Source organism: Camelus bactrianus, chromosome 18 (assembly GCF_048773025.1).
Source record: "Camelus bactrianus isolate YW-2024 breed Bactrian camel chromosome 18, ASM4877302v1, whole genome shotgun sequence".
Classification (NCBI taxonomy): domain Eukaryota; kingdom Metazoa; phylum Chordata; class Mammalia; order Artiodactyla; family Camelidae; genus Camelus; species Camelus bactrianus.
This window is the reverse complement of record NC_133556.1, coordinates 8,296,743-8,311,695: the sequence shown is the minus strand read 5'-3', so window position 1 is coordinate 8,311,695 and position 14,953 is coordinate 8,296,743. Positions and strand designations below refer to the sequence as shown.

The 14,953-nt window shown below is 37.6% G+C and overlaps 1 protein-coding gene across 3 annotated transcripts in view; it reads left to right on the top strand.

The window, feature by feature from the left end:
- Window positions 1–14,953, top strand: part of BAZ1B (bromodomain adjacent to zinc finger domain 1B) — a 59,140-nt gene continuing 44,187 nt past the window's right edge. For 2 of the 3 annotated variants that reach the window (XM_074345911.1, XM_074345910.1), the window contains exons 1-3: window positions 1–880; window positions 7,971–8,087; window positions 11,562–11,706. In XM_074345911.1, the coding sequence (XP_074202012.1) occupies window positions 774–880; window positions 7,971–8,087; window positions 11,562–11,706 (369 nt within the window). In that variant the 5' untranslated portion in view covers window positions 1–773. The remainder of the gene's footprint in view (window positions 881–7,970; window positions 8,088–11,561; window positions 11,707–14,953) is intronic. The other variant, XM_074345912.1, reaches the window with a different exon arrangement.

Below are 14,953 nucleotides of genomic sequence, written 5' to 3'. Positions count from 1 at the left end.
CACGAGTGGAAAGACAAAGCCCCTGGCCGTGCGCTTCCCCTCCCCCCTCCGGCGCACCACACGGACAGTGGTGCCCGGATGTCAGTGTCTGCTTCGGTGACAGATGGCGTAGTGTCTGTATATGTTAGAGGGCTTCTCTGGCCTGACCTCTTTGAATTCCTGGCCTTTCGGTCTCCCGCTGTCCCCCATTTTCAACTCCACCGCTGGAGGCCCGCACGTCTGTCACCGGCTCTTACATAACGTGACCTTTCACCTCTTCATACTGCCCTCTAGTGCGCTGCAACCCAACTAGGCGGCCCAGGAAGGGGGCGGGACCCAAACGCAGAGCGGCAGCTCCTCTGAGCCAATGGGCTGTGGGAGCTGACCAGCTCTCCGCCTATTGGAGCATTCGCCACCGGCGCCACAGGGGAGCAAGTTAGTGTGTGCGCTGGCCGGGCCAGGGGGAGGAGGGGAATCTCCCGCCATTTTTCAATAATTTCCTCCTGTGCAGCTGAAGACGAGTCGTGACTGCCGAACGCAGGGATCTGTACCGAAGGTTGGCCGGAGGCTTCGGGACGTTGTGGCGGTGTGCGTGGGAGTTCTGTGCCCTGGCGTCCCGTTCCATGGCTCTCGCGCGGCGGCGCCAGCAGTGAGGGAGCCGAGTTCGCGCCGCCCTCTCACCCCTCCCCTCCCCCACCCCACCCCCGGGAGCCAGGCGCTCGCTCCGGGCCGCGGGGCCTAGTGTTGCGCTGCGGGCTTCCCGAGGAGCCGCCGCCTTCCCCGCCGCCGCCGCGATGGCGCCGCTCCTGGGCCGCAAGCCCTTCCCGCTGGTCAAGCCGCTTCCCGGCGAGGAGCCGCTCTTCACCATCGCTCACACTCAGGAGGCCTTCCGCACCCGGGAGTATCCTTTTCCAGCCGCGCCGGCCAGGCCGCCGGTGGGGTGGGGCGGGGTGGGCCGCGCAGCCCTGCGCCTGTGGCAGCTGTCAGTGCGCCCGGCGCCGGCGGGCCTGCACCCTGAGCCCGCCGTTCCGGGGGATGGGCGGGCGGGCCGGCCCGGCTTCGGCCGCCCGGCAGCCCTACGCTCTGCATCCTTCCCTCGGCTCCGCACTTTGTCCCTGGGCCTCGCTGTGGATGAGCGATCCTCCATCCCACCCCCCGAGGGTTGGCTTTAGGCCCTAAGTACCTGGAGGAGTGGGGTTTCCTTTGCTGCTGCTTTTTTCTTTTCAAATTAAACCTTCCATTTAAGTTTTGGAAATTGTACTTGCGCGGCCTCGTGATCCGGGTCGTACAAGTCGCGACTGCGTTTTACCCCTATCTCTGCGGGAGATTTGTGTTTTGCTTCTTCCAAGTGGACTTGAGGCTGGTGATGAACTGACAGGATCGTGAGGCACAAAACCAAGAATGAATTACCAGACTTAGAGGAGAGGGAAGAAAAAAGTTACCTTGGAGGAGCGGATGCCTTCCTTCCCTGGGCATGCACAGGTTTGGAATTTTGACGATGTACAAGGAGATCGATATTTGTCTTTTAACAAAAATTTAAAAAATACCAAAGACATGCTTAAAGTTTTTGTTTTAGGAACACGAGGCAGATGTTTTAAATAAGAAGCATCCTCTCTTTTAATCATTGTTTAAGTTTTCTTGCGCAAGATTGTTCGTCTTTAGTTGAGAGTTGTACGACTCTTTATGGATGCCGAATGAATCCTTTTTTGAAGCTTAAATGTACAGGTTTCTGAATCAAGCTTTCTTTAGTGTACCGAAAGCTTTAAGAGTGAAGGCTGATGTATTACTTAGTTTTATCAGCCCTTTCCCTGTGGAAGGACTTGATTTCTTAGTTTCAGTTTGCTTGTTTCTGTATAGGAGGAAGTGTCCCTGTGAACCATATCATTTGATTTCATTTCTGTTTGATCCTTCCTTTAATGTAATGCTTTATGGGATAACCTCATAATTTGAGAGTAGTTTGTGGATGTTAGGTGTTTACACGCAGAGACTTGGAAAGTTAGTCCATGCTGTAGGAAGGCTCTTGAAGAAATAGAACTATAGCATCTCAGGGCTGAAATGGATCTTGGAGAAGGTCGTGTTCTCCTGTCAGGTATGCCAGGTAGGCGCAGGCAGTTGAGACTGACTTTGTTAAAGATCCCACACTCTGTAAATGGTGAGAGTCAGGAGTAGAATCCATTGCTCTTCGTATGTCATCCCTGTGAGTAAATCAAGAAAGGAACGTGGAATACTATTCCTTCGCTTTTATTAATGTTAGTCCACTGTTTGTGTCAGTTGTGGTATAAGATAAGGTGCATTTAATGGAGAGATAGGAGTGATAATCTGGTTCTTTTTCTTGTCCTGTTAGGACTTGGGGATTGTTTTGGAGACATACTCTGGTTCTACTAAATACAGCATTCTGAAAGTGCCCTACCTTTTTTGTTTGTTTGTTTTAAATAACATTACAGCACGTCAGTGGAGTAAAAAATTAATTGTGGGAATCTGCCATATCCTTCTCATGTCATTTTTTGAGCAGTTGATAATTACACTAATATTAGTGGCGTAAAAGGATCTGCGATAGGGAAGAGATAAATTCTAAGTCTGTAATTGGTACTGAACTATGTAAAAAAATGGCTATAGAGAGCTAATTTACAACTGGCAGCATAGGATTTTTCATATTATTTACTGGAATCATTGAAGTGTAGTGATATGTATGAGGAGTTTCTTTTAATGATGACAGTTGAAAACTGAAATGTATAACTTTTTGAGTAGTATATATTTAATAAAAATTCTTCATTTAAAAAATTTTCCATTACCAGTGTTTAGAACACCTTTAACAAAGGAGTTTTTAAATTGTGTTACATATTGGGGGATTTCTCCCTTGGGAGTTTCTACAAGTGGAAGCACTTTGAAGATGATTTTTAAACAGTTGTACTGTGTGATTGGCAGATTGGCTTATTTCTTTATTAGACCATTAGTAATTTCATAGAGGAGAGCCAGTATGTGGTTAGGTAGCTGCTGCATTATTTCTAGTTCTTAATTTAGTTACAGTTATGTTTTTAATAGGATTTCATACTTTAATTTTCTCCTAATACCTACCTTTTGATTGCATGTATATTCTAAAGCAAATTTGTATGGTATTTTATTGACTTAAAGCTGAGAGCACTGAAGGTATTATTGTACATCTTCATTAAACTTATGTTGGTAGTTGTGAATGATGCACACATTTAATGACTGGGTTGTATATTGATGATTATGTTTATTTTACTGTAGCATTGGTTCTGTGGTACATTGCTTCCTAGTCTGGTGCTACAGGCAAAACATTAAATCTTTGTTGGAAAAATTCTCTATCAGAATCACTTCTTTAAAAAAAATTTTTTTATGGAGGTACTGGGGATTGAATCCAAGACCTCCTGCATACTAAACGTGTACTCTACCACTGAGCTATACCCTCAAAATCACTTCTTGATGTGATTATTTGACAATAGAATTCTACATTGACTGTATTTAACTCAAGATGGATTTTTAAGGAGGAACTGGACCTACAAGCAAGCAGCCTACTGTAGATTGATTTTTTGTTGTTGTATTGCTTTAACTTTCCTAGTTTCTAAAGCCTAGAAACTATTTCATAACCTTTGTGGCATTAATATATGAGAACTTTTAGGTGGTGTGATAAGGAGGGGCTGTTAGAATATACAGTTATTCTGGCCTTAGGCCCGAGAAACTCGATTTACCTAGAAAAATAACGACAAGAGCATTTTAAGAGCTAGAGTTAAGTTGTAGTTGCAAGACAGGACTTTATTGGACAGTTGGAATACTGAACTCTTACATTGATTTTTATAATTTAATGTCTTTAAAGTAAAAAGTTATACCAAGTTAGAGTTATTTTTAACTTAATCACAGACTGGTCCAAAGAGAGAAAATAGGCTAGAAAGCAGACCTTGAGTTGGTGCTTTGTCATCTCACTTAGAACTCTTAGGGTTATAGTTATGCTTATTTAACCTCCATACTTTTCTGAGCCACTTCTTTTCAGGCTATCAAATACTTTATTGAAAGAAACAGTCCTTACAAGGCTAAAGAGAACAAAGGCAGCATGTTGTGGTAAGGCTCTTGAACTCTTGAAAAAGTAGATGCATGATGAGATAGTCTAGGATTTGAAAATATCTTATCATTTATAGCTTACACAACCTTTGGAGAATTGCTTTGACATTTTGTCTGCAATTATAAGTGCAGGTAGTCACTGGAACATAAAAACCTCAATTGGCATTTGCTCTGAGTGTTTATTTGAGAGTGAGTGACTTAATTTTGGTAACCTTAAATCTGAAATAGGATTTAGAGGCAGCTGACTCAATAGCTTTCTAATGGGCTTTTTTTTTCTCCTTTCATTTTCATTTTTAGCTTTTCTCTTAACATAAATCAAAGTAACAACCAGAATAGAGTTAAATTAACTTAAAAATACCTAATGTTAGGGGTTGTTTTAGGAATTTCAGTTTTAGACTTTTGAAATTAATCTAATTTGAATGACTAGCCAGTTAAAATTTTTGTGTTGCCAGAGGCCATTCATTCTTAGATGTAAACATTAGGTTTATAGTGCTGGCCAATAGAAATATGATGTGAGCCACATGTAATTAAAATTTTTCTAGTGATCACATTTGAAAAAAAGGAAAATGGGTGAAAAAAAGGAAAGGCACGTTTTTCTTATTCCAAGACTCAGTCTGAAGGAGCAGTTCCTGTCTGCAGTGTCCTTTTCTAGTGGCAGAAGGAGCTCGAGGAAACCATGATGGTTTTTTAAGCTTCTTCCTGGAGGTGGCATCTATCACATCTACTGGTCAAAGCAAATCATGTGGCCAAGCCCAGCATCCATGGGAATGGGATGTACATTCCTCTTCCCAGGAGGCATTGTAAGCCACATGGCAATGGGTTGAAGATACAGAATCCTCTTATGGAAAGAAAGTGGGTATTTGGAAAGATCAGAATAATTACCATGTTTTAGAGTTAAGGGAATGTTCCCTGGGGAAAGTTACTTATAAGTTGAGATCTAAAGGATGGTTAGAATTTAGCTAAATGAAAAATAGAGGACTGTGTTCCTTTGAGTTTGAGTTTGAAGTTTCTTGATTTTGAAAAATTGAGAGAAGTTTCATATGGTTGGAATGAAGAAGCGGGAATGGAGATGGAATGATGAGAGATACAGAAAAGGGCTGCATCATAGGTCCTTATGAGATAGGCTCAGGAGTTTGGACTTCGAATTAAATTTAGTGGAGGCTGTTGGAAAATTTGAACACTAAAGAAGCAGGCTTTTAGGTTAGGAAGATCACTGTGGCTGTAGTGTTGAGAATGGATCTGTAGCGTAGACCAGCAAGGCGGTGATTAAATAATCTAGACAATAGATAATGGTGATATGAGTAAATTTACTAGCCTTTGAGGTGGAGAGTACTGTAAATGGAATTTGAACTAAGTAGATTTGACAGGATTTGGTGATTGATTGGGGAGGAGTCAAAGGTAATGTTTTAGTTATCATTTGGTTAGTTGTGCCATTCTCTGATTTAGAGGATTCTGGAAGAGGATCATTTGTTTCTTTTGTTTTGTTTGGATATTCTTAAAATGAGTTGCTAAGAATATCCAAATAGAGATAGATGTATATGTTGCTGGTATATATATGGGCCTGGTTCAGAGAGAGGAGACTGAACTGGTGATTGAAGTTATTAGCATATTGGTAGTAATTGAAGTAATGGGAATGGATGAGGTTACCCAAAAAGAAAATGCTATACTGATAATGATTTTCAAAGGAGGGTGGGAAAGATATGTATCAGGGTAGAGGGGGCTTTTGTTGTTTGAAAACCATAATCAGTCAATAAATGTATGTTATTTAAATATATATTATTTGAAAAAAGCTTCCTCCTTTTTTCCTTTTTAAAATAATGTAAATTATAGAAAATAAACCCAACAAAAATCTTGATTGGAGTGATTTTCAGTACTTTTGTGGACAGAAGATTTTTTTCCCTGTGCGACATATTTGCATTTCAAGGAGCCTGAGGGCAAATGAGATTTTTAAGTAATCAGAAGAAATGGGTTTAAAAACTAGACTGAGAAAAAAAGATGTTAGGGTGAGAAGCATAAAGGACCAGAGAAGAAGAGGATTACCAGTGAGACCAATTAGAATGTTTCAAAATGTTATGACTGGGTGAGAAATGAGGATCAGAAACTGGGTTTAGATAATGGCTCTGTTATTGGAGAGAAGGGACTGAATTGAAAAATATATAAGTGATTATAGTTGGGGACTGGAGAGGTGAGGATGATTCCCCTTACCTCTGGTGTCTGACTTGGAGATTGGGAATATCTGTTAAGGAGCAAGTTTGGGAGGGAGTGGAGGGGTAGTAAGGGTTTAGTTTAAAAAAAGTTGAATTTGAGGTATCACAGAGGCATCCAGGTGATAGTCTTGTATGTTATTGGCCATATAGATCTTGATCTAAGGAGAATGGACTGGGCACATTATTCCACCTTTTTAAAATAACAACTAATAATAAAAGCTTAATGTTTTCTCTTAGGACATATTTGTTAATCTCACATTCTCTCTGATTGCACAGTGATTTCTTCACTATAGCTAAATAATGTATTAGGCTGTTATCAAGCTTTTTGAATGTTTAAATAAATCCACTTACACTGATTCTTTCTCTTTATTTTACCTCCTCTCAGTGCAAACAGACAAAATTGGAAGACAAACCCATTTTGTTGGTTAGTTAGTTATCATAATGTCCCTGTGGAAGCCTTGCTGTTTTCTTTTTTCTATAGGATTTTATAAATTTTCACTGATTGGATTTACATAGCTTTCTGTGGAAGTCTGATTCCTGGTTTTTACCGGTACTCTATTTTGTTAAATCAATTAAATATTAGCAACATCCTGGAGGAGAATAGACTTACTGCTTTGTTTTTGGCAGATCCACAGAATGATACAGCAAGAGAAGGTGCTTATACTGTTTGCAAAAACTATGATTTAGGATTACTTAAGGATTTATCTCTGTCATTTGTCTTTTAACTGATCATAACCCCAGAAAACCAAGAATCACCATATATTAAGAATACATTATTTGTTTAGTTGTGAGGTGATACTACAAAGGGAGCTGTTTAAATACTTTTATTTCAGCCACTATAAAAAGTGTCACTTGAAAAGTACAGAGATTGGCAGCTAATTTTCTAGTTAATTTTCTAGTTGTGGTGTCAGTTTATTTTCTTGCATTGCATCTTGTGCTGTGCATTAAAGTAAATTAGTTGCTTGTCATTTGAATTTGAATGTGGCTGTCTGATAATGAATTCCAATTGGGATGGTGTGGAAACCATATACATGATTTATATGATCTCTTCCTCCATCTCCCTCACAAAGATGAAACAGTGACTGGTAGGTAGATGACTTGTGAATGTAGTATTGCACACAACATAAATTCTGGATAAATAATACTATATCAGAATTATTTTTAGGACTTCACGGAATTTACTTTTTAAACCGTAGACGTCTAAATCAAGTGTTTCCAAGGTAGACTGGAAGGCTATTAGTAAATGGGTCATTAGCACATGCACAAGGTTATTCCGTACTGCTTGTGAGACTGGTGTAGTCATCGCATCTTACTGTGGAACTGATTCTTAAACTTGCTGACCATCTGAGTTTTTAACAGTTCCATATACCTCTCTTATTCCTTATGACTTGTGTTTTATTTTGCCTTTTTAATTTCTTACTAAGTTTTAGTACTGTGTGAATCTTGTGAAATGAAACTTAGGTGAATTAAAGAAAGCGCACTTGTACTAAAATATTAATATTTATTAAACAGGACAATTTTAATTATACTTTAGTCTTAATCATCTTGTTTGGATTTGCCAGTTGAAAACTCTGATTTCAATTTTATTTATGCTTTACATTATAGAAAGGATACTATAAATTTTTTCTATATATGATAAGTATTTTATGGATATTGATTACTTGTATTTGTTGCTTAAATATTATTTTCCTGAGCCACTGCTAATAGAGAGTATGAAGCCCGCTTGGAAAGATACAGTGAGCGCATTTGGACTTGTAAGAGTACTGGAAGCAGTCAGCTAACACACAAAGAGGCCTGGGAGGAGGAACAGGAAGTTGCTGAACTGTAAGTAGCAGAAGCACTGCCTATCTTCACATTATTAGAAAAAAGGGGAATATTAACCGTAAAACAATATTTGTATTTAAATTTATGGGGCATAAATTAGAATATATTACATTTGTATAATGTATTGGTGTCTTGTCTATTGTCATTTTGCAAGTAACAAAATGGGTTATATAGTTGTATGTACACTTATTTAGGTATTGATTAGCCTTTCGAGTGTTTTTACTATATACTTTTACCATGTAAATACTCTGGAAATGTGGCTCTAAATAAAGGAAGCTGAAATCTAGAAGTAATACAGAGGCAGCAAATTAGCAGGAAGTTTTCTTTATTTTGTGGTTATTTGAAGTTTAAGACAGTATTTACAACAGCTATCAAAAATAAATACACAGTTTGAAGACAGTTTAACTAAGTGGGATGGTTGCATGAGATGTCTTAAAAATCCTGTCTGTTCAAAGAGCCTCTGAGTATTCTCTCAAAGAAAACGCTTAGAATTTAGGCAGTAGAAGCATGCAAAAGATAAGTGGAAACTAGGAATGATAAAACAGTACTCTTTTTTTTAGCAGGTTTCTTAAAATTGAAATATAGTTGATGTACAATATTACATAAATTACAGTGATTCAGAGTTTTTAAGGTTAATACTTCATTTACATTTATTGTAAAAATTAGTACTCTTTTGGAAATTTGGAATAAAAACTTTTTCTGTGGACTTCTCATTGACTTCTTTTGATAGTAGGTAAGCGGAGAGCATACAGTTTAGTAATCTAATACCATTCTGCTCTTTTGTTAGCGTAACAGAGCACTAACTTCAGTTGAGACCTGGAGTCTAGTAATGGCTTGCTGACTAATAGTCAAGTCTGTTAACCTGGTGACTGTTTCTTCGCTTGGGTCACTGACATGGTTCTGTTTTGGATTAATGTTGTTTATGTCTATCCCATGTTTAGTGTACTATACTTGGTGGATTAACCTTTTCTGTGAAGTGCCAGTTAGTAAATATTTTAGGGTTTGTGGGTCATGTGGTCTCTGTCTCAACTGTTCAACTTTGAGGTTGTACAGTGAAAACAGCCATTGATAATGCATATACAAATGGGAGTGGCTAGGTTCCAGTAAAATTTTATTTACAAAAACTGGTAACAGGCTGGATTTGGCTCATGGGCTATTGCTGATCCATGCAGTGTCCTGTAAACTTCTTAAGGGCAGATCTCATATTTGACTTAATCTTTAATTGGTCACAGGGCTAGGCACAATCCTCTGTACTGTGTAAGTACTTACTGTTTGCTCTGCCAAATAGAGATAATGCTACCTTCTGTGGATTTCTTTTTGTGTGTGTGAAAATTCTCTGTGAATAAAAGATAATAACCATTAACCTACAACAAATAAAGAGTAGTAAGGAGGAGGTCAGTTATAGTTGCTTATAATATGACTGTGTACCTGGAAAACCCAGCAAGAATCAGGTGACAAACTGTTAGAAACAAATCAGAGAATTCAGTTTCAAAATGGAAATAAATTGCTTACCTACACAGAGAGGTTAAGTACAGTGGGAAATTCAGAGGTTAGAGAGGCTAACTTAAGAATTACTAGGGAAAACTCCATGAGACTTAGTGAAGAAAGTGACACTTGAAGGATACTTTGTGCCCAATTGTAGAAGATGAGATGTATTTAATTCAGCGAAAGGTGGGAGAATAGCAATACTTCTAGAAGTGCAGAGGTGCATATGGTGTTTTGATGATTGGGGTTGTGCTTTGAGAAGATTAATTAGGAAGCAGTGTTCAGGATGAGTTAGAGAGGGAAGAGGCAGGTGGGAAGTCTGTAGGCTAGGAGAGTGTTCAGATGGGGAATTGGGGCATTATTGGAGATAGAAAGAATGAGATGGAGTCTCATATTCATTTTTTTTTTTTTGAGTCTCATTCTGAAAAAGGGTTTTGGGCCATAGTTTTGGAGAACCACTGCAGAGTTTGTTCTTGAAAAGTCATCATACATATTAGCATAGTAAAGATTCTCAGAAGATGATAGTAAAGAAACTGCAACTTGGTTTAATCTTACGGGTTTTAAACTTATTTGACCTTAGAACCCATCACATCAGAGAGAAGTTCTGAAGAACACACTTGGAGAATGTTTTATGTGTATTTGATAGCTAACGGGGTGATGGGAGGAATTATTGAAAAAGACTGAGGTTTTATAATCTGTGTTCAAAGTAGAAGTACATTTTTCTGATTACAAAAGAAATGCATACATGTTATAAGAATGTAAATAATATGGAATTAGGAAAAGAATCTGAGTATCATTGTCCAGTCTCACTCCCTAGAAATAACTACAGACAATGAAGCTTTAAGCCTGAGAGACTGGGAGGCTTAATGGAAAGAGAGAGTGAATTTATAGGGACCAGGAAAGGCCTTATGGAATTAAGTCTGAGGGAATCTCAGAAGGACGATTAAGCTGGGAGGGAGGACAGTGGAGAGGAGAAAGGTAACAGCTTTAACAAAGACAGGAATACTTAGAAGGTGGGAATAGCAAATAACTTGGTAGGTTAATAAATTGTGAAGGGAGTATGATAAGAGATTTTTAAGCCTAGCAGTTAGAGGAACATTTGTCGTCATGAACAGCACTGAGAGTGATTGAGAATATTGTAATATGATGATAAACCTAATACTTGCATTTGTATGAATGTTCTCATGCCTGAGCCTCCCTTTCGCCCCATAACACAAATATTAAACTGTCTGGTCAGGATTGGATATCTAACAATTATCCATTTAGGTTGCTTCCCATTTTCTGCTACCATCAAGTATCCCGCAGTGAATATCTTTGTGTACATACGACAGTTTTCATAACTGTTGTCAAACTGCTTTCCAAAAGAGTTGAAACATAGACCTTTGGCAGTGTGTGTGTGCTGTTTTGCACTATTCACTTGCTCATGTTGGGTATAATAATTAAAGTTCTTCTTTGCTAGTTTAATAAGTGAAAAGTAGTACATTATTGTTTGACTTTGCACTGGGTTTGGAGTTCAAGTCATGGTTCCAACATGTTAACCATTCATGATTTTTCAAATCCATAAAATGAAAATTCTAGACCTCTCACAAGATATTGTAAGAACTAAATGAATGCATATGAAAGCATTTTATTGATTGAGACATAATAATCAAGTTATGGTCTCCTAAGCAAAAAATAGGCAAAGGATTTGAATAAGTAATTTATACCTGAAAAGGGAAGTCAGCTGCAAAAACAAGTTAATGGGAAAATGTTCAACCTTACAAATGATGTGCTTATTATTTTTATTTTATAGATGAGAAAATTAACATGGATAGGTCAATCTGACAAAGCTATTTAAGAGCTCTTTCTATTTCCTGTGTACCACATGGTTTTCAATCTTTGTATTCCCCAGTGCCTTGCATGTATTTGCTAAAGAACTTTTTGAATTGACCTGAATAACTCTGGTAGGCTTTTCTGCATTTTCTTGGTAACAATGACATGTTTGTTTAGTTTGAAGGAGGAGTTCCCTGCCTGGTATGAGAAGCTTGTTCTGGAAATGGTTCACCATAACACAGCCTCCTTAGAGAAGTTAGTAGATAGTGCTTGGTTGGAGATCATGACCAAATATGCTGTGGGAGAAGAGTGTGACTTTGAGGTGAGCTCCTATTTTTATTTCTTTATTTTTTAATGTGATTTGACTCACTGTATGTCAGGATTAGAGCTTCTAACATAGATTACAGAATGTATTTCTTCATGTGTAAAATTGTGTTACATTTGAAGTCCACTTTACTTAATATCAGATATTTTAAGGACCTAATTTTAGAACCATATTCATTATTGGGAATGTTGAATAGTATGATAATTGTTACACTGTGTACCAGTGCACTCTTGTTTTCCCTGTTTTATCCTTTTTTGATAACTCTATGCTATATATATTTTTTTCTTTTGTCATTTTTTTCATACCTTCTTTAAAAGACTTTCAAATGTGTTTAGTCTAAATCCATGGAATCCACAGGCAGAAGATTTCATTTCACTACAGTAGTGATCGAGTTGACTTTTCTTTTCCTATTTAAATTTGTTTAATTTTCCAGCCCAAATAGCTCAAGGACAACTATTACTAAACTAAATGGGTGAAGTATTTACCTCACACTAAAGGAATCCCTATATAATCCTTTAAAAGCGTAGAGTAAGACTCAGGAGGAAGGGAACTAACATTTGTTGAATTTCTGTATGTACTAGATACTGAGCTAGTTGCTTTACGTAATGTCTTAAAGAATCTGCACAGAAAGGCTGAGGTGGTAAACAGGCTCAGATGTTTAAAAGTTTGTTCAAGTTGATATAACATACTAGTTAGTACTAGTGATTTTAGGTGAATGTCACGAAATAGCTGACTAACAGTACCAGAACTTCTCAGAACTTTACCCTAAATAAAAACACTTAGAAGTTTTCTGCATATATATTCTTGGGCCCCATCCCCTGAGAGCTTGGTTGAGAAGGTCTAGGGTAGGGCCTAAAAGTTTGTAGTTCTAACAAGCTCCAGAGTGTGATGATACGAACACTCTGGGGACATTTTGAGTAGCATTGGCTTAAGCATTGAAAACATTTGATTATTTCATGTAGTAAGTCTTAGAGGCAGGCAATTCCAACTTTGGTATAGAGGCTTAATACTGTCAAGGACCTAGACTCTTATCGTTCTGCCTTTCTGCTCTGCTCTTCTTGGTGTGTTGGATTTTGTCCTTACCATGGCTTATATAACCACCCCTAGCTGCAAGGGGCCTGAGAAAGTGAATACTGCCCTTTTTTAAGGCCTCAAAAGAGACAGGCTTGCAAGAGAAAAGGAGGAGGGGAACAGCTTAGGTAACCCAACAATAGCCAGTAAGTCTATGTCTGTCTGGTTCCAAAGTCCTTGTTCTTTCCTTAATTTAGTTCTTTGACTCCCTGTGTCTCCTAGCTGCTTTTTTTATTTGTAATGTTTGGGAGATCATCATTGGGTGTTAATCACACACTTTATATCATTCAGTGTCCTGGCAGGAACAGATGGCATATTCAAATGGTGTAATTGAATTGAGTTTAGTAAAAGAACTGTAGACAACAGACAACAATCTGATCTAGGTCAAAGAAAACTAACAAGGAAAGCTTAAGTACCTCATGGCTATCAATAGTGGAGAGGCCTTTCTACTTCTAAAACCTAAGTAAACAAGGAGAGAGAGTAGATACTAGAACTAGAAAAGGGTAATATAGTTATGGAGAAGTACTTTGGTAGTAAGATAAAACCAACCTGCTAGGGAGACAGTCAGAGAAATGAATACTCCAGTGTCACTTTTCTTCCACTGTACAATTTTCTGCAGATGCTTCCTTTCCTGAGCTCACCAAAATCTAGAGGACAAAGGAGCCCTTTGATGTAGTTCATAAAGGTCAGCCTGGTTCAGCATAGAGCCAGGTAGAGAAGACTTGAGATGGATTTGGAGTGGCAGAAGGAAAATACTCTGTACACATCTGCAAGGTGGAAGAAAAAAAGTTTGAGGAAAGGGGAGAGAGAGATTAGGGAGATACGTATATCCATAAACATGAAAAGATGTTTATATTCATCAGTAATCCAGGAAATCAAATTGAAACCATAGTGAGATCATTTTATACATATCACATTAGCAAATAAGAAAAAGTAAAAATAATGCCAAGTTTTTAGAAGAATGTGGAGCTGCTCATTCACTGCTAACTGTTTTGGTAAACGCTTTGGCATTACTGAATACAGTTGAAAATGCCCTATTCTTTTTTTTTTTTTTTTTTTTTTTTTGGTGAAGTGTCTGTTCAAATCTTTGTCTGTTTTAAAATTTAATTTATTTTTAATTTTTAATTTTTTCATTGAAGTATAGTCAGTTTACAATGTGTCAGTTTCTGGTGCACAGCATAGCTCATTCATATATATACGTACATATATTTGTTTTCATATTCTTTTCATTATAGGTTATAATTTTGATTTAAATTGTTTTTTTTCTTGTTTTTGAGTTGTGAGACTTATTTATATATTCTGGATACTAATCTTTTATTAGATACACGCTTTTGCTTTTTCTTCCACTAAAGGGCTTGTGTTTTTATTCTCTTAATAGTGTCTTTTGAAGAGCAGAAGTTTTTAGTTTTGATGATGCCAAATAGAAGGCAAATACCTAACCATATCTATAATTATATCTAATATAAATGGTCTGAAAACTTCAGCTGAAATATAGAGATTGTCAGATTGGATAAAAAAGCAAGACCCAATTATATATATATGCCTATAATAAGGGTACAAATAAGAGTACTAGAAAACAATGAAAGAAAAGATACCGTCCTAACATTAGTCAAAAGAAATCTGGAATGGCTATATAAGTATCTGACAAAGTAGGGTTTTTTGTTTTTTGTTTTTTAGGACATGAATATTACCATGAATAAAGAAGCATTTCATAAGGACAAAAGAGTCAGTTTATTAAGAGGCTATAGCAGGCCTTAATGTTTAAGTGTTTACTAATGAGCAGTTCAAAATACAGGAAACAAAAATAAAACTATAAAAAGAAGTAGACAAATCAAAATTATAGTTGGAGATTTCAACACCCCCTGCCCCTTCTCAGTAACTGGTAGAAAAAATAGAAAATTAGCAATAATATAGAAAACCTGAATAACATTATCAACCAACTTGATCTAATTGTCACTTGTAAAACATTCCACCTAATAACTTCAGAATACTTTCCTTTCAAGTGCATAATTTACAAAGGTAAGACTGTACTCTGGGCCAAAAAAGTCAGTAAATTTAAAGGGGCTCAAATCATTCAAAGTATGTACTCTGACCAAAATGGAATTAAATTAGAAATCAGTAACAGATACCTGGAAACTCTGCAAATAATTGGAAACTAAATAACACACCTTTG